The 26,425-nt window shown below is 39.1% G+C and overlaps 1 protein-coding gene across 1 annotated transcript in view; it reads left to right on the forward strand.

The window, feature by feature from the left end:
- Window positions 1-26,425, forward strand: part of vstm2a (V-set and transmembrane domain containing 2A) — a 169,310-nt gene that overhangs the window by 35,536 nt on the left and 107,349 nt on the right. The window contains exons 3-4 of the mRNA XM_026292848.1: window positions 1,895-1,945; window positions 5,693-6,029. Coding sequence (XP_026148633.1) covers window positions 1,895-1,945; window positions 5,693-6,029 — 388 coding nt within the window. The remainder of the gene's footprint in view (window positions 1-1,894; window positions 1,946-5,692; window positions 6,030-26,425) is intronic.

Below are 26,425 nucleotides of genomic sequence, written 5' to 3' on the forward strand. Positions count from 1 at the left end.
TTAAGTGAGCTCACGGCAGATTTACATTATGTCCATTTGTTTTTTATGTACAGTGACACAAAGAAGAAAATATAAAGGCTATAAGTGAATTAATATGTTCAATATCAGCCAAATATTGTCATAAAGAGAATAAAAATGTTGATGTTTTTCAAGTTTGGTGTTTTACCTCAGCACCAAATTAGTTTACAATGATTAAGACAACGAAATAAAAATGACAAAAAACTGTGTGGAACAGAGAGTTGCTCCCAGGCGGTGCAATACTTTTTCACCTGTTAAAGAATTTATTACATTAGACCTTTGATAAGTTAGAACAGAATATATTATAATGATAGTATGCTCATCTTTTTTTTATTCTGTGGTTTGAATTTTCATCTTTATCAGGGGCAACAATCCAAAAATTACATTCTACAGTGTCTGTTTGTGAGACTCATGATTCTTGGAAGGACTTCCATTTAAATAATACAAAATTCCCAGATCCTGCTCACAAAAGGTGACTATTAACTAAGTAATCAAGTAGGCAATGAAGACATGTTGCTTGTGTTACTTATTTGAGAGAAGCCAGTGAACCATTTTAGTTAAAGAATTAAACATATTTATTTTAAACAAACTGATTAGATGGTGGAAGGAAAATAATAGAGTTCAGCTGTGTTCTTATGAAAAGTCATTTTAATAGCCCCATAAGACTTCCCATAATGAAAATTGTGAAAAAGGTAATTAAAACATATTTCTCTATACTGCAGCAGTCACTATGTGTAGACCATAAATGAAGAAAATCAGTCTTCTAGTGAGCATATATAGACTGGCTACTGAGCTGATATAACCACTGTGAAGCTTGTAAAAGAGAGGGCTGAAATTGATGGGTTGAAACAGACAGGACAATTTATCGTGTCCACCATTAAAGATGTCTCCTTGATACAAAGGAGAATGTCAGATTCACTGGTAGAGTCACGATGTAGGAGTCATGCATACATGTAGACAGGGAAAGCTATGTCTCCTAATTCTGCTCATTAATCACCTGTCTGATGAACAACCTCCAGAGAAAGGCGCTCAGTTCCTCCAAGGTAATTACAGCACTTGAAAGAATGCTTTCCCCAGCAAATGCTCATAAGTAGCCAACTTACTGCTCTCCTGCCCTTCATTTTTTTCTGCAGTGGAGCCAATAACTCCTATATCCTCTGAAGAAACTTCCTCCTCCGCTTCTCAAGCCCTTTCTGCTGCACCACTCTTGCTCCTCTTCAGCTTTGTAGTCAGCAGACTTTTTCTCCAGGCACACATCCATTTGGCATCCGTTGTGGGATAAATAAATTATAGCCTCTAAAATCAATGCTCACTCCATGATGTAGGCTGTGGGCTTTGTGCTTGCCACCATGTTAGGATTATGACTCTGGGGCTAAAATGGGGGCATTTCTTGAGCCCAGGAGCTATGGCCATTATGCCATTCTGTTGACATTTTATTATTTGTCATGGGCAATATTATTTTTACTGCAAACACTGATGGGGGTTGTGAAGATTATTTCATCTTATGAAGCTGTTGGTTTTAGGCCTGCAGTTTAAGGTTTCAAGTTTGAACCAGTTTTCTCCTTGACTTGCTACAATGTCTGGAAGTTGTCTTTAATTTCTCTACAAAACCATTCAAAGAATCATTCTATATATAAATCAAAAGCAGTGACATCTCTGCCTTTCAAAGTTAGAACAGTAGCAGTGCAGTCACTCTGTAAACTGTGTTGCTGTTGGAATGACAGATATTTAAGTGGATAAATGATATCCTTTCTCAAAGTTGTTACAATATCAGATGGTTTTATGGACTCAGACACTTGCATAAAATACTTCTTTGAATGTGGCCTGTTAAAAGTTTTTACTAACACTTTCTTCCTTTTGCTTTCTGTGTTCACAGATTGTGATGGTACCGGAGCCTGATCCTGATGATGAGGGGACAAAAATAAGTGTAAGTACATGTCACATACCTCCAGTTGTAGCCTAGTGCTTCTCAGTGTTGTCGTGACCCAAGTTGGCAGTGCTTCGTTCCAAAGAAACACAATAGCAGCTGATTTCCCTGAATAATACACCTTCAACCAGAGAAAGGAGCTAATCAGTGAAATCAGTGGCAGTGTATTATTACTGTCAGAGTGGTTCCCTTCCTGCATTCATGGCCTAGCAACTGGTGTGCCCCTTTTTTCATGATAGTGCCACTTTGTATGTATATTCTGTGTCCAGATCAGCTTTCAACACCACAGTCCTCACTGGACTTCACTGGAGTCCAGATATAGAGAAAAATCCATTTGCATTGTAGATTTACAGGTATGATGATCACATTACATAATTTTACGATACCCCCAAGACAACTCTAGATTTAATACACTATGCCAGTACTGTAATAATGCCCCTCTCTCACTAAGGCAGCTCTTAGGGTGGTTTTGAGCAAGTGCCTAATTTTGAACCAGTTCTTTGCATTTCAAGAGTCAAATTACTGGCTCTGAGCCTGGTAAAACTGGTTCTAAATTGGCACCAATTTTCTGCTGGTCTAGAAATAAGAAGTAAAACCCACTTACATTTAAGGATTATAGTGACACACACATACACACGGGGGGGGGGGGGGGGGGGGGGGGGGGGGCGCATGTTTACTTACATGCTGTGCTCACAGCTTAGTCAGCCTATGTTTCACAAGGTAGCAGGTATTATGCTGGAGAAACAAAGCACTGTCAATAACAATATTAACACAATTTATGTGCCACTACTTTAACTTAGTAGACAGATGGAGTTTGTTTGACTGGGACATATATGTGGCTCTGTGCTGGCTCTCTAGCAGAAGGATTTCAGGTTGAACCAGTTTGGAACTTGCATTTAGTACATATTGGTGAAAAAGTGGTATGTGTGAGAGGTTCTGGTTCCAGTTGTCACCATTGTCAAAAACTGGGTATGTAAGACCAAGTAGTAAGTCAGGACCAATATGAAGACAAAATGGACAGACATGCTGACACATACAAGGAGTGTGCCTTCATATAACAGAACAAACATGCTTACTTAGAATTCAATCAGCAATACCAGGCAGAATGAAGAGAAAAAGTATGTCGGGGACCAAACAGAGAAACAGGAATCGAGACATGCAGTTATTCTAGTTATTCAAGACAAGCCCCAAACAGGTAACTAGTCCAAACACAAGGAAGTGATGCAAAAAAATGGCTGGAATCCTTAGGCAATATGGACCACTCAAGATGATCTGGCAAATAAGAAAGGGAACAGACAAGTATACATCCATCCATCTACCTATACTGCTTATGCCTATGTTGCAGGTCGGTTGGAGCTAATCCCAGCCCACATCGAGCCAAAGGTGGGATATACCTTTGCACACAGACATGAAAATAAAATGTAAATTCCACACTGAAAGGCCCCATGAAGACTGGGGTTTGAACCACCAACCCTCTTGCTGTGAGGCAATGGTACTAACACACACAAGTGTTTGGGGTGGAAGAACCAGTGTGGTGGATGTGAAATCCAGGATCAGACAATAAGGGCATTGGAAACAGATGCATTAAGTAAGGAGTTACATAAGACTGAGACAGGGGAGAAGTGACATCTGGAGGAATGAGGCAATAGGAAATAGGAGACATGGCAAAAGACAACATGCCCTCTGCACACACTCAAACATACCCCATCAAGACCAACAGAAAATGGAAACTGAACAGGGTGAGTTGCAGGGTGTGGAGGTGGGCATCAAAGGTAAATGTGACCTTGGGTGAACTGGGTGAGCAGATGGGCTGTTGGCAACAACAGTTGACCCAAGAACAGGTTCAAAAACATAAATGGGAATAAACTCAGGAATGTATGTGACATCATTACAAATAGCCAACTCAGGGGTGGACCAAACACTACTCTTAGCACTGGGCTGCTGAGCCATTGTGTACCTGATCAACTGAGGATGCATATAGTTGGGTGACTATGATATGTGGATGCCAGGAAACAGCGGCTCTGGGATACTAGGAGGCTGTGGCCCAGTTGTGACATGGGCCTGAATCTCAGTTTTGCTAGGGGGATTGAGCTCAGTTGTACATGGTCTGGAGGTCAGATGCAATGGTGGCCTGGAGTTCAGGTGTGTTTGGGACCAGAGAAGCCTAACATCATCAAGAGTGAAGCTTTGTTCTCGGGGCTCCAAACTCTAGATGCATATCCCTGTGAAGAACACCGCTGGGGGTCAGGCACCTCTCGGTCAGGGGCAGGTTGGCCAGCACATCAATTACTGCATGAATGGAGAAGGTGGATGGCTAATAGGCTTTGTCCTAGCTGCAGGTGAAATAGTCTGGGAAGCAGGATCCTGAACAGACTGGTGGATGAAAAATCAGTGCATCACTGACTAGGAAGGCAATGCAGTTCTCTTGATGTTTGCAAGTAGCAAACCACATGGGAGGCTGAAGAGCAACTAGCAGGCTGGATGCTCGCAGAATGAGGAGTTTTCTGTGAATTGGGCTATTGGGAATCAGGTTGGTGGAAGCTGGAGGGGGAATAGGCGGGGTCTCAGGTGGACTACACATACTGGTTTAGTTGATTTAAACTCATAGATAGCAGACTTCTTCAGGTCAGCAAATTTTGCAAAAGTTATAAATTGTGACCTGCCACACATAATCTGATCAGAGTCTAATTTTTCCAATGTTATAATATCGTAGAGGCTGGCTAAGAGGTAACATTAGACCACTCTCAAAATTCAAAGATTACTACTTCAGGAAAGAACCTAGTCTACTGGATCCATCCTGAACAATTTGTACTGACAAATTGACAGATGAATTAGGTGTGTAATGGTAAGCAGAGATTATAAGGACTGAAATGCAGGCAATATGTACAGATTACAAAAACGGACAAGAATGTGCTTTAATAAAAGAGAACAAAAAGGCTTACTCAAGAGTCTGTGTAAGTATACCAGTCAAAGAGAACAGGAATTAAGCACAGAGATAATTCCAGGGGGAAAACCTTTCCAGGGGAGTATGTAAGAAGCAAAGACCAATACAAGTTAATAATTCAAACACAAAGAACACAAGGAATAGGAGGAATGCAAGTGATTGGAACACTTGGGCTACATGCAGCACTCAAGACAATATGGCAAAGAACAAAGGAATCAAACAAGTATACATGAAGCTATGAGATTAATTAGAGAAGTGGGTAAAGATATGGTGGTTTGGTGTTTGAGGAATTCAGAACTAGGCAATAAATTGTGGAAACGGGTGCAAAGGCAAACTGAGTCATATGACCAAGGACAGAGGAAAAATACTTCTTGTCCAGGGACATCTTGAGGCTGAACAAGGGAATGACTATCAAGGGAATTAATAAAGACCAAAACACAAAGGGCAGAGACACAAACCACAACACCCACTTAGACAGTCCAGAGCCATCATGTTTCAACAAAGAATGGCAGGAAAACCTGTAGAAGCTTATGGCAAACAGTTGTAACACTGTTGTAATCCAGTGCTGTACAGCCAAGAAATATCAGTACTTCAATACTCAGTAATACTCATTGCCACTGCTGTACAGGTCAGTACAGACAAGTTCAACTTGCTTCTAGATGTGATAGCACCCAACATTTACACATTAGGAATCTTGTACCATATTATAGGATAGAGTGGCAGGATATGTCATGAAACCTTGTGGTGTTATATCATACCATTCAATGTTAATACACTGTGGTCTCTTTTATTTACTCTAACAGACAGTGAAAGTCCAGGGCAACGACATCTCACACAAGCTGCAGATCTCCAGAGTCAGCAAGAGTGATGAAGGGCTGTACGAGTGCCGGGTGACACGAGCTAACTACGGAGAAATTGTCGAGTACAAAGCCCAAGCCTGGCTCAAGGTGAACACCACAGCCAGGCCACGACGACCATTACCACCACCCAAGAAGAGTTCCCCACTGCACCTCACAGACAAGAAGCCAAGAAAGTCAAGCTCACCTCTGGGCCAGGACAACATGAGTTCAGACCAGAGGATGTCCTCCACCTCCACTGCTCACACAGCCTCTGATACAGCTAAACACAACCCTGGTTCAGGTAATGCCCTAGGGGTGGGGGGTTACATAATGAGGACACTGTGGTACACAAAAATTACTCATGTAGCCAGTGTTTTTACTACCAGCCTATAACATTTCTGATGTGTTTGACATTTTCGCAAAATATCTATTTACAATGAAAAAGGTCAGTTAAGATTCAAAACAGTCAAGAGACTGTAGCATAAATTTAAATATTTTAAAATGGTGTTTTAGAAAACAGACCTCCCTCAAAATATAAAGTAAAAATGTTTCAAGGCAGACTGATAAAGACCAAACCATGTGTGTCACTCAAAATTGTCCACACACGCAATTAATCCTGTGGATCCATTAAGAACGGGGTCAAAAGTAGCTGGTCTTGTTGAACTATTAAGTTAAACAGTTACCTACCCTCCTTTGAATACCCAAATTAAACCAGCTGTTTTACTTACATTTTAGGGGTTATATTGATGAGCTTGGTATCATTGGAAAGGAAGAACTTTCTAGTTTTATTGTGACTTTTCAAATTTGGCCAAAGATATTTGGTAATACATCTGGAAACATATCTTTCTATAGGTCAGGGTAAGTATGCTGTTTTAACTTATTACTACAGGTCCATCAGTTTTCACCAGAATTGTTTCATTTTTTTACACACAAGTATTTTCACTACGAGAATAATGCTGTATCATATATAATGATGCTATAATGCTACACTTACTGGCCTAAAGTTATTAGTATTTTTTATTAAACTTGAACAAATGAAATTCATGGGAGCTCCCCACATGTATAACTGCTAGTTCATTTCAACATCCATATATCCATGTGTAATTATATTCAGCATATTACAAAGAATAATATTGTATTTGTCCTTCACACAAGCTTGTGAATAATTTCTAAAAGGCGATAATATACTGAAAACTATTTATTGCATTTACAAACTGGAAAATGTTTTTGCTAAGGTAAAGTAACATACACTCAACTAGGTTAGAAATAAAATAGGAAATTTAGACTATGGACATAGCAGCAAAGACATCATGTTTTTGTAAGTTTCCGCTCTACTTGTTCAACATTCTCCATTACTGGATAGCTGTTGACAAAAAATTAAGCTTAGTGCGTATTGCGGGTATGGGATGCTGCATGCTATGGCTTGTTAAGTTGGGAAATTGAAGAGAAACAGGTAAACGTCTTAATAAAACAGTAACCAGAGAAATGTGGACAAGTCAAATGAGAATTCTGACTCATTTTCTGTAGTCTTTATGAATTGCATAACATGAAACATGCAGTCTCAATTGAAAATTGTTATCAACAGCATCCAGGAGTACATGTTAAATTACTTATGTACAAGGTCAAGATGACATGAAATAGCTGGAGAGTGTGACTTTTCACTTTTCAGTGTGATGTTTGTTTTACGAAATTTCCAGACTTCATCACATCTATGAACTCGTGGACATAATGGGTGCATTGTAGTGAACACTGCAGAGTACATTATCTATCTATCGACGATCGATCTATATATCTATTTATCTATTGATCGATCGATGATCTATTTATCTATCTATCTAAAGAAATAGTGCTGGTTAAAAGAAACCAACACTGTCTCTGCAAAACATCAAATGAGTTTAAAGCCATCATCATCAGCCTTATCCTATCTAGAGTTTTCTCTTATCTCCTAGACGTAAAAGATAATAGAGGAAATCTGTCTTGTATCTCTGGAATCTCTGGGGTGTTAAACTTGTATAACCTTAATAGGCCCCTGTGTAGCAGTCTACATTTTACCCTCAGGTGTTGCAGTGTAAATTCATTCTCATTAAGTCTTGGCAATATTTTATATCCTCTATCAAACTAAGTTATAATTGTACTGCTCCTTCTCATCTATAAATGTCAGTCATTCTCCCACTGGTCAGACAGTCCACAAAAAGCCAACCCTTCTCTGGACTCAGATAACCTCTGCAGCCTGGAGCAAAACACAGAAAGATATTGCTTGCCACTGAATAGAGGTAAAAAGTTGAATAATCCCTGGGGCTGCGGCGCTAGAGATTATGAAGCAGCCAAATTATGCTGACAGCTGTGTTGCACAGAGTCCTCTATGCAGCATGTCTGACACTGATAAATGCCTGTCTGTGGCTGCTCAGGCAGCTTTAGCCACTTCTCTGATTTGCAAAGAGGTGTTACAGCTGAGGGCGACAGAGTTCTATTACTGCTGTGTTCAAATTTGAGACCAATGAGTAACAATAGGTAAATAGGCTGAGATGAAATTAAACTTGGGAGAGTGCAGATATTTTACTTTTATGCACTGCTGCATTTGTAAACAATGAAGCGCTTTACAGATGGTTGAATATGGCTGTGACTGGTGGAGTGGCTGCAGCAGGAGTAGCAGCAGCAGAGTGGTTTCTTCACAGCTACTCCCCACCAGTGTGTCAGCTGTTGTTATATCACAGCTCAGCATCCATCGTTCCTGGCAGTATTGTTCTCTCAAAGCTCAGTGGTGACCAGAACTGAATGCAAAAAAAAAAAAAAAAACAGGAAAGAAATATGTGCCCTAAGCCATACGTGTACCTTCACCCTTAATACAGCATGGTTTCTTACATGAAAAAAATATGGACTCAGCTTCATTGCATAAGCCTTCATCCAGATAAAAAGAAATCACTGGCCTTGTTCTTAGGAACCACCATATTTTTTTAAACAGTGTCGACTGTCTATGTGTAAGCAAAGACACCAGTGAGTCATCACTCCAGTAGGTGGTTAAGAGCAGCAGGAATGCTGTGTATGGTTGCATATTTCTCAATCAGTTGCATGCAATGTCAATGTGCCACATCAAATTCATATGGTTGCTTCCCCTGGTGAACATAGTGAAAATATTCATGACCATCAGCCTCTTGGAGGCACTGTGGGTCTGTTATGGCCTTGATCCACTGGAACAAACGCAGTACATTTGTTCAATGTAGGTAGAACTACCAAATTTGTATTCAAATTCATGAAATCAGTTACTGGAAATTATGACTTGGCTAAACTCAGACATTTATTTAGTCTCTGGAATTACCCAGTTCAATGAAACATAGTCACCACAGGCAGTAGATGGAAGCCAGAATGGAGGAAGTTTTAGCATGCTTGCTGGCAAGGTCAGTGTTAAAGTGAAAACCAGCTACAAAAAAAACTAGAATAACTCCCACACTTCCACACACCAAGGTTCATTCTTTTAATGAAGTGCAGGAGTCATGGCAGTAAGACCAGACGTTTATATATATATTTAAGATGGCACGGACAGTGGCTCTGGGGATACAGTGACTTATGTTGTTCAGGAAGCAGATGTCCATTGTTATGTAGTCTTCAATTATTAGCGTGGACGGGGGGGAAGTAAACGAGGGCATAGTGTGTGAGCTACCTGGGGAGGAAGCCAAATGAACAGCAGCTGCCATCTCAGCTACGGAAGTTGGGTTGGGCTGGAGAGACAGTGGGCAGGAAAGAGGAAACTCACTCTGGGGGCAGCATCCTGACCGTTTGATCACGGCCTCTTGCAGCATTCCACAGCGGCTGTCCTTTGTGGTTGAGCAATGAGCAAAAAGACCAGAGCTGGTGCCAGCCAAGGAAGACACAGTCCGAGGCATGATGGTGGTAGTTGGGACTGTGGAGACATTTCCACGATGAACCAGAGCCTCATCCAGCAAGAAGATCAAACAGTTGGAGAGAGCTACCAGTGGAGAGAGCACCTCACCAACCAAAAGTCTCTTTTGGCCCCAGCTTACTACCTGTGACCAGAGTGCCTGGGATGGCTTAGGAGTGGTGGGCCGGGGCCATGACCCCCTTCTCATGTGGTGAAGTTCTGTGCCACAGCAGCCAGCTCTTCATTCTGGGAAAGGACCCCAACCTCGCACTGTGGAACTATCAGGCATGCTGACGCGGTGCTGGGGTTCTTCAAAGGCAGCTAGGGGACAGTGTCTGCAGAGGCTGATACCACATGAGATACCACGGAAGGAGGTGACAGGGCTACTGAAACAGCAAGAGGACCACAAAACATTGATGTGCTTTGCCTGAGTAGCGGCTTCATTGGCGAAATTCCTCGATCAGCTTATCTTTTCTCAGACTTCTTGCTTCAGGTATTAAATGTCTTTTCACTGTGAGTATTGTATCCACACACACAACCTGGTTTTTTCCAAGGTCTGATAAAACCGCAATATTAAAAGTTAGTTAACAGGTTGGATAAAACACACAGTAGAGGGGAAAATGAAAGGTTGTTCCTCAAGACAGAAATATAGACAAGTTCAAGTCCTGCTTAGAAATACATCCTTAAATTCTTGATACAGTCTTAGGGTGATTTTATAATTATCTTTATGTGGATGTGGATGTTAAAATTTAAGTCTGAGAAGAAGATTAAGTTTGAGGTGTTCAATGACCAAGAACTGACTTAAAATTTTTCTTGTTTGACCACAAAAACTATTGAAGTTTTTCTGTTTGTCCTTAGCAAAAATGTCTTCTGTTAATTTATAGTTCACAAATTAACTTGCTTCAACTGTCCAATCTTAGCTTTTTGCTGCAGAATTTAATCTTTTCAAGCCTTTAAAGATTTGATTCTTCCAAATAACTTCTAATATGTATGACTATTTAAAAAAAAAAAAAGATAAGATTAATTGGTTTTCAGTTTTTAAACAGAAAATGAAAATTTTGACTGGGGTGATACCATTGCTGAGGAGGATATTGTAAAAACATTGATCTCACTGGATTTTTATGTACTCTCTCCTTGTCTATTCCTCACTCTTAAGGTCGATTAATTATTCTCTATTGCGTTCATTCTCTGTATATCACTTCAAGCTACAAAAGATGTAGTGCAGAAGAATAAAGTGCCAAAATATCTCTGTCTTCCATTCCCTCATCTTCCTACTATTCCTTCCTTCATTTCCCAAATCCCCAGCAGCATAGAAAATCAAAGCTGTGCCACAAGGTATAAAGTATACACCTGGTTGATTTCTTTACTAGAAGTATCACTTTCTGACACAGGAATCTAGTATATTTCAATCTAATGTAATGAATATTTAGATTTATTTAATATTCTTGGCTTGTTTCATATGATTTCAATTCTGTACTTCTTTATTTCTCATTTCTGTCTTCTTTCATTCTGTCCCTATACTTTACTTAACCTATTTCTCTTGATGCAGAGTACACTAAATTCTGTCCACAGAAATCTGCTGCACTGGATGGCGTAGTTGTCATCTGTTACCTTGTTTCATCATTTCAGGTTGAGTGTCCCCAACATTTGGCATATCAAACTTTAGACTGAGGAGGTTATGCTCTAGTTTGTAGTTGTTATGCTCAGTAAACAGCCAGAGCTGCCTGCACTGACGATAGCAGCTTGCCAGGGCCAAGGTAACATTAGCTGCCCATGTAAATCCTTTTCATGACAGTTCAAAGGGAACCTGTTTTGTTTGAGGGAAGTTGTACTTGTTACATTCTCTGGTTGTTTAGTAAAGACAGCAGCTTATGTAAGTTGAAATTTCTTTTCAATGTCCATTCATTGCATGCACAGTGTTGATGTTCTCCTTGACAGTTTGAATACAGCATAGCTTTCTGCCAATTCCAGCTCTGCAATTAAACTGAGCCCCTTGGCATGATAATGTATATATGCTGCAGAAGGTGAATGTGTAAATCAAGGCATAACCACCTTCACCTTGAGAGTCAATGTGGAGTACATGTCCACCACTTTTGTTACAAAGAAGAAACTTATATCCTCTGTTTTCAGTTTTGTGATAGTGGCAAAACTATTATGTAACAAACATTGCTCTCTACTTACTGTGGGTGCACATTAAAAGATAATCTCCTTAACTACATTTATGTCTGCTAATATTGCTAATCGCTATTGGACTCATAGTGCCTCCAGTAGGTGTAGTAGGGCCTTAATGACCTATATATATGGGACTGATTTATGCTGATAAGGCTCATCATTACAACAGTCAAACTGTTGTGGGGAAACGTAATTAGAAACTTGAACTGCAAGAGAAAAAGGGTGAATGTGCATCAGTCCTAGATTACAGCCAAAAAACACTTTTTGTTTTGGTGAGTTGGGGAAACTGTATAGTTTGTCAAAAGCTGTGTTCTTACTTACTAATGCCTTCTCATTAATACCACATTATTGTAGACAAATCAGCTCAGTTGTGAATTTTGGACAATATTAATGCAAATTATACATTTATAATCCCCCCAGGATATGACTCAACAGAGTTATAAGTAACAATGCTTACACAAGAATCCTCTGTGACTCACCACTAAAAGTTTCTTATTCAGAGAATTCATTAAGAAGCAAAAACAAATACATGAAGTGACTAAGCACTTCACAGAACCCCCAGCTCAACCAGAAAGTTTCCTGTCTGCAAACACCTCTATCCCAGCAATTTATTTATGGTTGTTTTTTATAGCCAAACTTCCTTCTCAGTTTCTTGTCAAACCAGAGATGTAATGCCTGAAAAAAGACATAACCCATGTCAAAGGAGGAGGTCCTCTGACAAATGTTTAGTCATTATGCCAATTTGTAAAAAAAAAAAAACAACACATTTTTAAACGTTTAGTATAGATATGTATATATATATATATATATATACAGTGGGTACGGAAAGTATTCAGACCCCTTTAAATTTTTCACTCTTTGTGCCATTTCAACCATTTGCCAAAATCAAAAAAGTTCATTTTATTTCTCATTAATGTACACTCAGCACCCCATCTTGACAGAAAAAAACAGAAATGTAGAAATTTTTGCAAATTTATTAAAAAAGAAAAACTGAAATATCACATGGTCATAAGTATTCAGACCCTGTGCTCAGTATTGAGTAGAAGCACCCTTTTGAGCTAGTACAGCCATGAGTCTTCTTGGGAATGATGCAACAAGTTTTTCACACCTGGATTTGGGGATCCTCTGCCATTCTTCCTTGCAGATCCTCTCCAGTTCTGTCAGGTTGGATGGTGAACGTTGGTGGACAGCCATTTTCAGGTCTCTCCAGAGATGCTCAGTTGGGTTTAGGTCAGGGCTCTGGCTGGGCCAGTCAAGAACGGTCACAGAGTTGTTCCGAAGCCACTCCTTTGTTATTTTAGCTGTGTGCTTAGGGTCATTGTCCTGTTGAAAGGTGAACCTTCGGCCCAGTCTGAGGTCCTGAGCACTCTGGAAGAGGTTTTCTTCCAGGATATCTCTGTACTTGGCCACATTCATCTTTCCTTCAATTGCAACCAGTCGTCCTGTCCCTGCAGCTGAAAAACACCCCCACAACATGATGCTCCCACCACTATGTTTCACTGTAGGGATTGTATTGGGCAGGTGATGAGCAGTGCCTGGTTTTCTCCACACATACCGCTTAGAATTAACGCCAAAAAGTTCAATCTTGGTCTCATCAGACCAGAGAATCTTATTTCTCATAGTCTGGGAGTCCTTCATGTGTTTTTTGGCAAACTCTATGCAGGCTTTCATGTGTCTTGCACTGAGGAGAGGCTTCCGTCGGGCCACTCTGCCATAAAGCCCCGACTGGTGGAGGGCTGCAGTGATAGTTGACTTTGTGGAACTTTCTCCCATCTCCCTACTGCATCTCTGGAGCTCAGCCACAGTGATCTTTGGGTTCTTCTTTACCTCTCTCACCAAGGCTCTTCTCCCACGATCGCTCAGTTTGGCTGGACGGCCAGGTCTAGGAAGAGTTCTGGTCGTCCCAAACTTTTTCCATTTGAGGATTATGGAGGCCACTGAGCTCTTAGGAACCTTGAGTGCTGCAGAAATTCTTTTGTAACCTTGGCCAGATCTGTGCCTTGCCACAATTCTGTCTCTAAGCTCCTTGGGCAGTTCCTTCGACCTCATGATTCTCATTTGCTCTGACATGCACTGTGAGCTGTAAGGCCTTATATAGACAGGTGTGTGCCTTTCCTAATCAAGTCCAATCAGTTTAATTAAACACAGCTGGACTCCAATGAAGGAGCAGAACCATCTCAAAGAGGATCAGAAGAAATGGACAGCATGTGAGTTAAATATGAGTGTCACTGCAAAGGGTCTGAATACTTATGACCATGTGATATTTCAGTTTTTCTTTTTTAATAAATTTGCAAAAATTTCTACATTTCTGTTTTTTTCTGTCAAGATGGGGTGCTGAGTGTACATTAATGAGAAATAAAATGAACTTTTTTGATTTTGGCAAATGGCTGCAATGACACAAAGAGTGAAAATTTTAAAGGGGTCTGAATACTTTCCGTACCCACTGTATATATACAGGGCCTAAAATGAGACCACAAACCCTGTTGATAGGGTAGAGAAGGGACTAGTAACTTACTACTTACTACTACTTACTATTTAGAGTATTTTTCTATAAAATATATTCATCTTTTGCTTATATTGGCAAGAACATGCATAACAAAAAGTCTGAATATGTGCCTACAGTCTCATATGAGACATGTCTGGCTGTATTTTCATAAAAAAATCACCACAAGTTTCTTTGTATGGAGAAGACTTGGAAGACATGGCGTCCACATGTAATCGCATTTCTAGGAACAGGATGTGATTTGTGTTGTGCCACTTATGTACATGTACATGTGATCTATTTAATTGTTCATTTAATTTGATTTATTTATACAGGACAAATTGATTGAGCATACATCATACTTGTATGATAATGTTCTGCTTACACACAAAGATTACAAGAAATGAAAAAAACTACATAAAATATAGAAGTTGGGTCCTTGCAGCATGCCCTTGGAAAATGGCAGAAAATGTGATTTTTCTATTTCAACTTTAACACACTGACAGTGATCTTATAACTCCTGACCTAATCACAGGCATTTCTATCAATGCTCATAGAAGATGTCTGTGAAGATTCTCCAATTTAACTTCTGGAGGTTACAGACCGGTTTTTTCTCAGACTGATGAAGCCACTTGGATGGGTGGTGAAACGATTTGACTTAAAAAACTGAAAGTCTAGTTGCTATGACTCAACCTTTAGACTCATAGAAGATAGTTTATGTAAAACTAAAGAATGATCAACTGAGTCAAAGGCTTTTGAGAGGCTGTTTTTATTGTCTAAACCAGTAACTGAATAATTTAAGAGCAAGGTTCCAGCTGGTTCCAGTGCTATGATTTACACTAAACCCAGGCTGAATTCAGCTACAACTATTGAAACTGGAAAAATCTACTAAATCTGCTACTACTACTACAAATAATTATAATAATAATGATGATCATTTTTCTTTTTTCCCGTCAGCCTGGGAAATGAGTGAAAGATGGTGTCTTTGTCCCTTTGTTTTTGTATCTGCGATACACTTTATACAGCATCCATCTGTAGTACATGTCAGCTATCCACGAGTGTTCGGGTGATTTTCTATGTGAACACTAATCTAGGCTGAAATATTATGCACATACAGTGGGTACGGAAAGTATTCAGACCCCTTTAAATTTTTCACTCTTTGTGTCATTGCAGCCATTTGCCAAAATCAAAAAAGTTCATTTTATTTCTCATTAATGTACACTCAGCACCCCATCTTGACAGAAAAAACCAGAAATGTAGAAATTTTTGCACATTTATTAAAAAAGAAAAACTGAAATATCACATGGTCATAAGTATTCAGACCCTTTGCAGTGACACTCATATTTAACTCACATGCTGTCCATTTCTTCTGATCCTCCTTGAGATGGTTCTGCTCCTTCATTGGAGTCCAGCTGTGTTTAATTAAACTGATTGGACTTGATTAGGAAAGGCACACACCTGTCTATATAAGACCTTACAGCTCACAGTGCATGTCAGAGCAAATGAGAATCATGAGGTCGAAGGAACTGTCCAAGGAGCTCAGAGACAGAATTGTGGCAAGGCTCAGATCTGGCCAAGGTTACAAAAGAAATTCTGCAGCACTTAAGGTTCCTAAGAGCACAGTGGTCTCCATAATCCTCAAATGGAAAAAGTTTGGGACGACCAGAACTCTTCCTAGACCTGGCCGTCCAGCCAAACTGAATAATCGTGGGAGAAGAGCCTTGGTGAGAGAGGTAAAGAAGAACCCAAAGATCACTGTGGCTGAGCTCCAGAGATGCAGTAGGGAGATGGGAGAAAGTTCCACAAAGTCAACTATCACTGCAGCCCTCCACCAGTTCGGGCTTTATGGCAGAGTGGCCCGACGGAAGCCTCTCCTCAGTGCAAGACACATGAACGCCTGCATAGAGTTTGCCAAAAAACACATGAAGGACTCCCAGACTATGAGAAATGAGATTCTCTGGTCTGATGAGACCAGGATTGAACTATTTGGCGTTAATTCTAAGCGGTATGTGTGGAGAAAACCAGGCACTGCTCATCACCTGCCCAATACAATCCCTACAGTGAAACATGGTGGTGGGAGCATCATGTTGTGGGGGTGTTTTTCAGCTGCAGGGACAGGACAACTGGTTGCAATTGAAGGAAAGATGAATGCAGCTAAGTTCAGAGATATCCTGGAAGAAAACCTCTTCCAGAGTGCTCAGGACCTCAGACTGGGCCGAAGGTTCACCTTTCAACAGGACAATGACCCTAAGCACACAGCTAAAATAACAAAGGAGTGCCTTCGGAACAACTCTGTGACAGTTCTTGACTGGCCCAGCCAGAGCCCTGACCTAAACCCAATTGAGCATCTCTGGTGAGACCTGAAAATGGCTGTCCACCAACGTTCACCATCCAACCTGACAAAACTGGAGAGGATCTGCAAGGAAGAATGGCAGAGGATCCCCAAATCCAGGTGTGAAAAACTTGTTGCATCATTCCCAAGAAGACTCATGGCTGTACTAGCTCAAAAGGGTGCTTCTACTCAATACTGAGCACAGGGTCTGAATACTTATGACCATGTGATATTTCAGTTTTTCTTTTTGAATAAATTTGCAAAAATTTCTACATTTCTGTTTTTTTCTGTCAAGATGGGCTGCTGAGTGTACATTAATGAGAAATAAAATGAACTTTTTTGATTTTGGCAAATGGCTGCAATGACACAAAGAGTGAAACATTTAAAGGGGTCTGAATACTTTCCGTACCCACTGTATATCACCAAGTTTGCCACTGTGAAGACAATGAATTCCCAAGTTTATCAAGAATAATCTCAGGGTGGGTGTCCACAGGTTGAAGCTCAGAAGAAGCTTTTTATAAGCCAAGAAAGTTTTAAACCAAACCTCCATTCTCCTTTCACTGATTGAACTCCTCACTCCAGTTTAGTGACATCAGTAGCTTAGTGTTGCCATTACTGTTAAAAGACACAAGGACAGTTTCAACACACTACGTAATTTGACCAGACCAGACCATACATCAGCAGAAACAATTTCACAAAAATGAATTCCTCAGACATGAGATTACACTCGTCTGATCAAATGGGATTTAGTAAACCACGCCTTTTCATTGTGGCATGTCTTGCATGATACGTTCATCAGATGTTAATAAGCTTCTGTTTAATTGGTGTGTTAAAAACATTAAACATCAGGACTGTTTTAACAGCTTAGAAATATTGAGTTTTTTGATATTTTTGACTTTGGCAAAGATCAAATAACATTTTGTGATTTATATGGAATATAAATAATAATTCTCATTACTTTTCTTGCAACTGTACATATGAATGAAACATATAAAACTTTAAACTCCAGTCTAAATATACACACTAAATGTGGGTGTTTTTCAACAGGAGAGATTCAGTGGCAAAAAAGTTACTTCTTGCTTGTCCCAGTCTGTTGTACATGTTCAGCTACATTTTGCTGAGCTCTGGATGTGTCAGTTGTTCAGAAGAAAGCACAAGAGTTTTTGTTGGTGTAGTTTTACAATAATTAAGATTTTTTTTCAGTACGTGAGGCTCCATGGATGCAAGGTTGTAAAAGTCCTCCAGTGCTGCTCAGTTCAAATGTTTGCTTTATGTCACAGGGTGGTCTCAAAGCATCTTTAGTTGTAAATACTGTCATGTGTTGGATTTGCCATTTGTTGTTTCACCAATAATCAACAAGGCTGTTTGTGCTAAAAATAATGACTAATACTCTGGTGCAACCTATAGCCCAGAAAATACGGTAATGTAAAAAAGCTTGTTTTTGATTTTGAAATTCTTCCAGTTCTTTAGCAGAGAAATATGTGGAGTAATTCACTTAAAGTTTTGTGTTTTTGATCATCTTTTTCTTCTCTTCACAGGTACAAGAATATTATCCAGCTATGAACTTGCTGTCCTCCTTCTGGTGTGTGCCGTGGTGAGGGATGCCTTGTTATAACTTGATGAACTAACATGGTTTGTGTCCAGATTTATCTGTTTGCTCTCAAAGTGAACAGGAAAATTTCCTCAATCGACCCCTCCCTCCCCATCCTGCACCCATCCCACCCTGCCTCACCCCACCATGCAGACAGCACAGTTGGTTGGCATTTCCCCAACACTTATGCTCTTGCACCCAGCACACAGGTATTAGCCATTGTAAACAAAAGTCACCTTTAAATCAGTTGGGATATCTTTTATACAGACGTCGACTCGACACCATCTGAAGTGCCATGCTACCCTGTCAAAATGGACTCTGTATTGTGTTGGATAATTCTCATGGAAGACTTTGTTATGGGTTCACTGTTCCAGGTCATGTGTTCATTGCTCAAAAGTGAACAAGAAAAAATGAGAATCTATATTTGTGTAATATATATGATTCTAGATATATATGTTTTATTTGACACGTCACAATTTACTCTATGTGTTTTAAACATAGCTGACACTCACCATGTTGATATGATACGGCACTCTGGTCCACTCCAGGAAACAAAATGGGTTCAGCGTTAAATTACATGTTAAATTAGACGTAATAACAATTAGATCACATTTTTCTTCTTTAAACTCTTTTGGCCATTTAAATGAAGTTTACATTTTGTCAGAGATACATAAATATGATGTGCATGCTTATTGGTTTCAAGGCTCCAAAGAGAGAGAACATTTGAAGTTGAGTGCTACATTACATTCATATTAGCTTTACGTTAGCTTGCTAGCTTTGATGTGAAGAAACTAATTGTCCCTTCTCATTTGAAATCACATTGCATCCAAGTAGGAATGTAGGATTTGACATTTTAAGAGTTATTCAAAATCTGGATACAGTACGTGACCACTGGATGATTACATTTCATCTGCCAGCACCACTTTTTAAATGACATGCTTTAGTTGTTGTGTGCCTCCTTGGTATGCATCATTGTTAGAGAGGGTAAATAAGTATTTATCCACTTTGAATCATGAGTAGTGCTAGTTTGACTCCAGCACACACACACACACACACGCACACACACACACACACATCCAAACAGTTACTGGTAGATGCTTTATTGGCTGGACGGTGACATGAGATGCAGTGCAACACAGAGAGTAAACTTGCTTATGATCAACATTATGTTTGGGAGAAAGAGTTTACAATTTTCTCTTAGTTGTCACAGTGCTATATTTGAGCTTTATTTTCAAATAATATATCATATTTTTATCCACACACTGCAATTATGAGCAGAAACGCTTTGACAATCTGACACAAACACATAGGCATAGGTGTTGTTTGGTTTCATAGTGCAACAATTCCTATAATCAGTTCATTACCATGATACAGCATAACCTACAGAATATAAGAGATTCTTTTGTTGTTAACTTTTGAGCTGAAAAGGAAACTGTACTCCATCCATCAGAAATGCAGATGTTCCAATTCAAAATGAAATATTTATGAATAGAGTTGTTTATTTATGTCTCCAGAATCATGCTGCAAGTGAATTTTATCCATCATGAGTGTGAGCTGCCAGAGTGCAGCAGTTACCCTGCAATAAGATCAGTGTGTTAATTTGGGCACTGGCATACTGTACATACCAAGCACATACCATTTTTGCTCAGTTGATGCCCAACATTTACGTCAACTTCAAGATGGTCAAACATGAAACATGTTGATTTTGTTCCTGGTGTGCTGTATGGTATAATCTACCATTCACATATAACATGCAGATGTAATTGCCAGTAATTACTGTGCTGTGTGTTTTCAAATAGTAAAATACTCACCTCACTTTGAGCTTTTATTCAACTCTGTAGACTAAGGGGAAAAACTGTGTAGTTGTATAGCATTCCTCACAAAAATCTGGAGCAAAACCGGTCAATTCAGCATCAAGGTTCAACGGCCGACAGAGTACATCATGTTTTGGGATCTGACCTGATCGGCAGCTTTTAGGTGGATACACAATGTGTGCGGGCAACACAGGTCAACCTTGTCTAATTCCTCAAGTTGCGCGTAGCTTCAGGGTGTGTTTGGACAGTTAATCTAGCATCATTGTCACATAGATATGCCACTCTGCTATGCCTGGATCAGCTGCTCCACTATGAAATGTGATTTACAGTATTTAGTTTCCAGGGAAAAGTACGGCTTAGTTTAATGAGAATGAGATTTGGGTGTTGATTCTTTTGGAATTGTGCCCGAACACTTTGGAGATTGTCCACAGTTTGAGTAGACATAATTTGTTTAACTCTCGTGTAAAAACTTACAGATCTGTAAAAATGTAAATGAAATAATCAGCATGTTAACTTTTTTTTTTTTAAATCCATTTAAAAAGGCAGAGGTCAGTGATGTTCTGTACTTGTAACAATGTTGTCATGTATTCATATTCAAGTGTTAACAAGTCCAATGTGGCTCTTCATTCTTCAAAATGAACTTGGAGAAAATGTATTTGACAAAAAAAGATATCTTCATATTAGAAACATCTTATAAAGATTTCATCCTAATATAAAGGACTCAGTAAACCGTGGATCCTTGCAACCACTGAATAACAAAGAAGAAATGACTGGAGTGATGATTGATTGGAAATCAGAGTGCTGAAAATGATGCTTAGTGAAAGACTAAGTCATGGGTTTGGGCTTGATGGAGGCTGTAGTGCTGACAAGCAACAAAGTCTCTGTTACCAAAGAGGAGAACAGCTCGCAATGATTGCTATAACGCTATAGCTGCAGTTCTGTCATCCAGGGATGTTATTTCAGAAACATCACACAATCATTTTTCTATTTTGTTTTATATGTCATGCTACTCACCCACTCTAGATGTATTTGCTTCTTCTACTGTATTTCATTTCAATGTGGTCCTGTCTGTTTGTTGAGCTTTCAAAACTGATGAATTATAATTCTCTTTTTGTTGGTATTGTGTGAGACATTGCAACAGTTTGTATTATAATGACAATATCAGAATAATATTTAAATAAACCATTTTCACAGATGAAATTAAAATACTGAAGGATTCTATCTGTTTGGTTGATAACATACTGAGCTTTATAGTGAACTGGAGAGAGAGTGCTGACAGGGCCAAAAACTGCCCCAGTTTGTAACTCAGAAGAAAGTTACTTTTGTGTGAGCTTAATCACTTTTCATTGCTAGTACTGCTAATGGTACTCAAAATCAGAGTGCCCTTCATTTATACAACCATCCAGAGACTGAAAAAACCTGGATGGGATTACCGTAATATAAAACTGGAGATGCTGTGAGAGGGAGAAGGAGCTTTACACTTCAAACACTTGAATATTATATAACCATATAACTTACTGTATATGATATACAATTTTAAATGGAGTTTGTAGTGTAGACGGGTCCTGAGTTGTGAGTTCAATAGGGTAAATGAGCTTCCATAGACTTAATGATAACTTCTAATCAGTGAGCATTTTGAAATCTGAGAGTTTGTAGTGTACACTAGAGCATGTTATAAATTCAGTGGGATTGAATGGGTCTTTGTGGGGTTTTATACATTACTTAACTTCTAAAGTGTAAATGTTTTTATAATGACATTATGTACAGTTAATCACTGTGCAGCACTGAGCATTTCCAAATGGGCTTTCATAGGCTTCAATGCATAAAATCATCTCAGCACAATTTGAAGTTGATCAGTGTGTGACAGAAAACAGAATATAAAAAAAGATCTTAATCATTACATTTATAAAGGTATCCCAACTGTACGACGAAGCTGACACTGCATACTTGTATATAGATGAATGGGCTGTATATTCAGCACAAACTGTTTTATAATTGTTTATGCTTTTTAAGAAGTGCATTAACAAATTTCAGCTCAGGGACAAAAAAATTGCAGATATTGAAAATTGGTCTTACTGCAGGACTCTTGGTTTTGGCAGTCAACCTTCATTAGTGTAAACCTCAGAAATAGAAAAGTACTTCTCTGTTGGTAAAAATAGGCCTGTCAAATCTCATCATCCATTCATCTGTTTGAAAAACAAGAGAGGGGAATGGAAAATGAGGAGAGAGGGAAGTAAAAAAAGACTTCAGAATTTGGCAGCGGCGGCACAGTTAATCAGGTTTACTTAGTGAATGCACTTAATTCAGAATGCAAAGCAGGCACGGTGGCAAAAGAGAGGGAAGGCAGGAGAGGTAGATGAGCAACAATATAAAATTACCCTCAGCTCATTTGTTAATTCAGCAAGTAATGACACAGTTATTTATGTGGAGGCAAAGAGGGAGCAAACCACCGGCCTGCCTCTGGCGCTCTAATTAGGGCACTGGTCCTTCTGCTGCACAAAGAAAGAGGGGGTGTCCACAATATTGTATGACTAAGCCTGTTTGAATTTTGCATATTCAAATGTGTTGTGTTGCAGCAGTGTAATGAATCACAGGTAGCCAAGACCCGATTGTGTTTTCTTGTGATTCCATCAAGGAAAAAAATAGTGAGATAACTGAAGTTTACATTTTCATATGCTCATGAAATATACATACATACATTGTAGAGACGGGATCCATGCTGAGGCAGAGAGCTGCTGTGATTCCAGACTTAATTCAAGGCACCCCACTGGTAGCACTGCATGCGTACAGCACTGTGTTCTCAGCTACTTCCTCGCACTTCGAAGATGACATTGTACATCAGATCAAATGGGGAAGATCTAATCATAACAGCACTGTAGGGATGCAGTGGCTTAAAGGGTAGAGGGGTGGATTTAGACTGGAAGTATCTAACCAAGAAAAATAGGAAACAGGGCCAGTTGCCTATTATGTGAAAAACTTTGCAAAAAGCAATGACATGATTTTCTTAAAAGCCTCCTTGAAGGTGCAAAGTTGATTATACCTTTTATAGTCACAAGTAAGCTTGGTCAGGTTTTTTTCAATATAAACTCTGTCTGAAGGATAATAGTGTGCAACAGTAAATCAAATTCTAAAATTTATAAGTGTTCTTCAGATTTTGTTATAATTGGGATCAGCAAATGCCATGGCCATCAGGGAGCAACTTTCTAAAGTGGAACTGGGTTTTGATACCACTGGATTTATTAGCTGGCCAAAATCATTGAACATGTCCTTCAACCTAAACAAAACAGGATGTTTTTCTTTGTCTCCCATTATAACAGTACGTGGTATGATGACATGACCCTATTATAATAAAAAGCAAAAGCTCAAAACATGGACCATCTATGTACATATGATTAAAACTTCACTAGACTTTGACACAGGGACATGCTTTTAAAGCCATTGCCCTGTCAATATCAAAATCAAGATCGGGTAATGCAGCAGCACCTACCTTGGCATTTAAAAATACAAAAGCAAATGAGATTGCGGGCGCTCCCATAGGTTTAAAAGGGTTAAATGATCTTGTGATATATAATTTTAAATATTTTTGAGAAACCTTTACTTGTTGTTACTACTCACAGTCCTATGTGTGTGTATATGTCTTGACCACATCTATCAATCTGTCTATCTATGGTAGGACCCTTATCATATCAGCTGATAAATTGCTTATGTTGTGTGTATTCCTAATTAATCAGATTACCACAAAGCCCAGTACCAAACAATTAACCTGGGGTTCTGGAGCTCCAGGGAATCAGTTGTCTGCGATGTCTAGTCAGTAATCCAGCCTCGGTTGATGACCTTCAAAACTGTTACAAATGAGCACTGCAAAAATGAAGCCTCTTGTGAACCTCCTCATTAGTAGTAGTACAGCAGTGTCGCACTGTTTTTGAAGTTTAGGAGACAACAGTTGTTGCTCACATGATCACAAGAACTCCTTAAAACGGGGAATCCTAAATGTCCATTACACATTTCTAATCAGCAATATGTCAGGAAGGTGACTGTTTATAGCTAGTTGGAAATAATCTGTCAAAGAAGCAGCAGTGACGATTTATTTTTTTTAAGTTAAGAAGATGTAAGAGCATTAAACAATTAGTTTAAATAAAGTGTCTAATTATAGTTTAATAGTGTGTATATTTTGGGGGGTGATTTTGAAGATACCAGAAACAAATACAAATCACATGCTTTTTCCAAATGCTGACCAGTTTAATAGGGTGTAGGGTCTTCTGACATCATCTTATTGGTATTGTGATCTGCAGGCTGGCAAAGTGCTAACAAGCAATTTTGCTCAAAGACATTTTAACAAAGGTAAAGAAATTGAAGGGCACTAAACTATACTAAGGATTCAGTTGCTTTTCAGTGTGTGTGTGTGGGGGGGGGGCGTCTTGCATTATTTATTTGCACTCATTAAAAGTAATCAATTGAAACTGGCATTGATGTAAGGGTCTTTATTGAGCTTTCAGGAATCTGTCACTGTAATGTACCGAGTGACTTTCTAACCCTGCATGATTGTTTTGTTCCATGAAACACCCAAAGGAATGGAAATGTGTTGGTGTAGACCTATCAACGCTAAGCATCTCTCAATGTTGTGGGATTTGCAAACCCCAAAGGCTGTGAAAGAAAATCATATTTGGATATGAGTGGATGGCCATTAATGACCAAATACAACAGCAATGCCTCTGTTAACAGCAACGTCAAAGTGTTTGAATACAAATCTGTAAATCTAACCCATCAGAAAAGACAGACAAAGCTGAATAAAGGCAGGGCTATAGAAATGTGCTACATTTCTGTATGTGAGCGAGTGTGTTGATTGAAGACAACCCAAGAGAATTGAGTGGGTAATGTCTGTTGACAACATGTGAAGCCAGCTTCATTAAACTACAGAACTGGGGCCAGGCATGTACTATTCTCCTGAGCACTTTTCTTACATGCAAACTAACAAATTAGTTCCAATTCACTATTTATAACTTTTTTTCAAAATGTGCATGATTGTGTGTGTGTGTGTGTGTGTGTGTGTGTGTGTGTGTGTACGTGTGTATGTGTGTGTGTATGTGTGCATGAATGACTGAATCTTTGAATTATACATGCAGAAACAATGCTGTGCTGCAGGTCCAAATCTCAGTTCCATACAATATGGTAGACACTTTCTGCAAAATCATCCTTTCTCCTTCAGATACTTCCCTGGTTGCCGTAGGGACCTAAGTGAAGAAAGTGAACAGTGCACACTGGAGGATGTGAATGTCATCCTTCTGTCAAATCAAATGAAGTTTGTTTTGACCATCACATATACTGCAAGCAGATCAATGACATGAATGTGAAAGTAGAAGACATATCTCTTATCCTTGTATTGTTTGGTTGCTTATTGAGCCTAAATACACTAAGATACACTTAATGAGTTTCTGAGATTTTGAATCTGACATGAACGTAGATCCTTGTCAATAGAGATATCTCACATAAAGATGTATTCTGACATGCATCCTGAATACATTTAACCTAGAGTGATAAAGTAAAGAGTGACCACCAGGTAAATAAAAACAAAACAAAAAGTAAGATCTATCTATCAATTTTCCCACAAACTGATCTTATAAAACTATTAAGTGGATTGCGTGTTTCATAGGTGTTATAGCTGCCACAGAAACAGAACGCAGATTTAAGCCTCTAGCCCCAAGCAGAGACAAGCATCAGGGTGCTCATTTGCAGAGGTCTGGTGAGGTTACTTCTTTCTAACTCCACATCCAAGATTCTTATTTTTTCTCATTTTTAAGCCTGTAGTCTTCAGACCAAATTGATGCTGACTGAGTGACATTTATCAGACTTCAGCTTCCCCTAAACACAAAAAATACTTATACAACTTTGTTATATTGTATTTGTTAACATTGTATTTGCAGTAGGTGTCCACAGTGCTTCATGGACTTCACAAATCTGGCCAAGTTTTATTGATGGAGATCACTGCTGTGCATGTCAATATGTCCAGTACCCAAGTGGATCTGAGTGTAGGTGAAAGGGAGAATGAGAACTCTGTAGCCAAAGCTTTGGTCTGAGTAGGGAAGTGAATTTCACAGATTCAGAATAATGTAGGAAATTCAAATAGTAGTTTCATTTATCTATATTAATAATCGATTACTTTAGTTTCCTTGACTTTACATGAGTTCTAAATATAACTTTTCACCCTGGCTTCTATGTATTTATATTGTCTGTAGCAGTTTTTAATGAGAGCAATCTGTAAATGATTTATAATAATTTCTTTTTAAATGTTAATGCCAAAAGACCAATAGTGATTGATCAATGATGGCAGATAAAATAGAAATATAATCTGCAGGTTAATTAGTTTGTTATACAGATGAGTCTCTTAATACGATTGAGTTTAAAACAAAAATAACCAAAAATACAAATTAA

Source organism: Mastacembelus armatus, chromosome 20, assembly GCF_900324485.2.
Source record: "Mastacembelus armatus chromosome 20, fMasArm1.2, whole genome shotgun sequence".
Classification (NCBI taxonomy): Eukaryota; Metazoa; Chordata; class Actinopteri; order Synbranchiformes; family Mastacembelidae; genus Mastacembelus; species Mastacembelus armatus.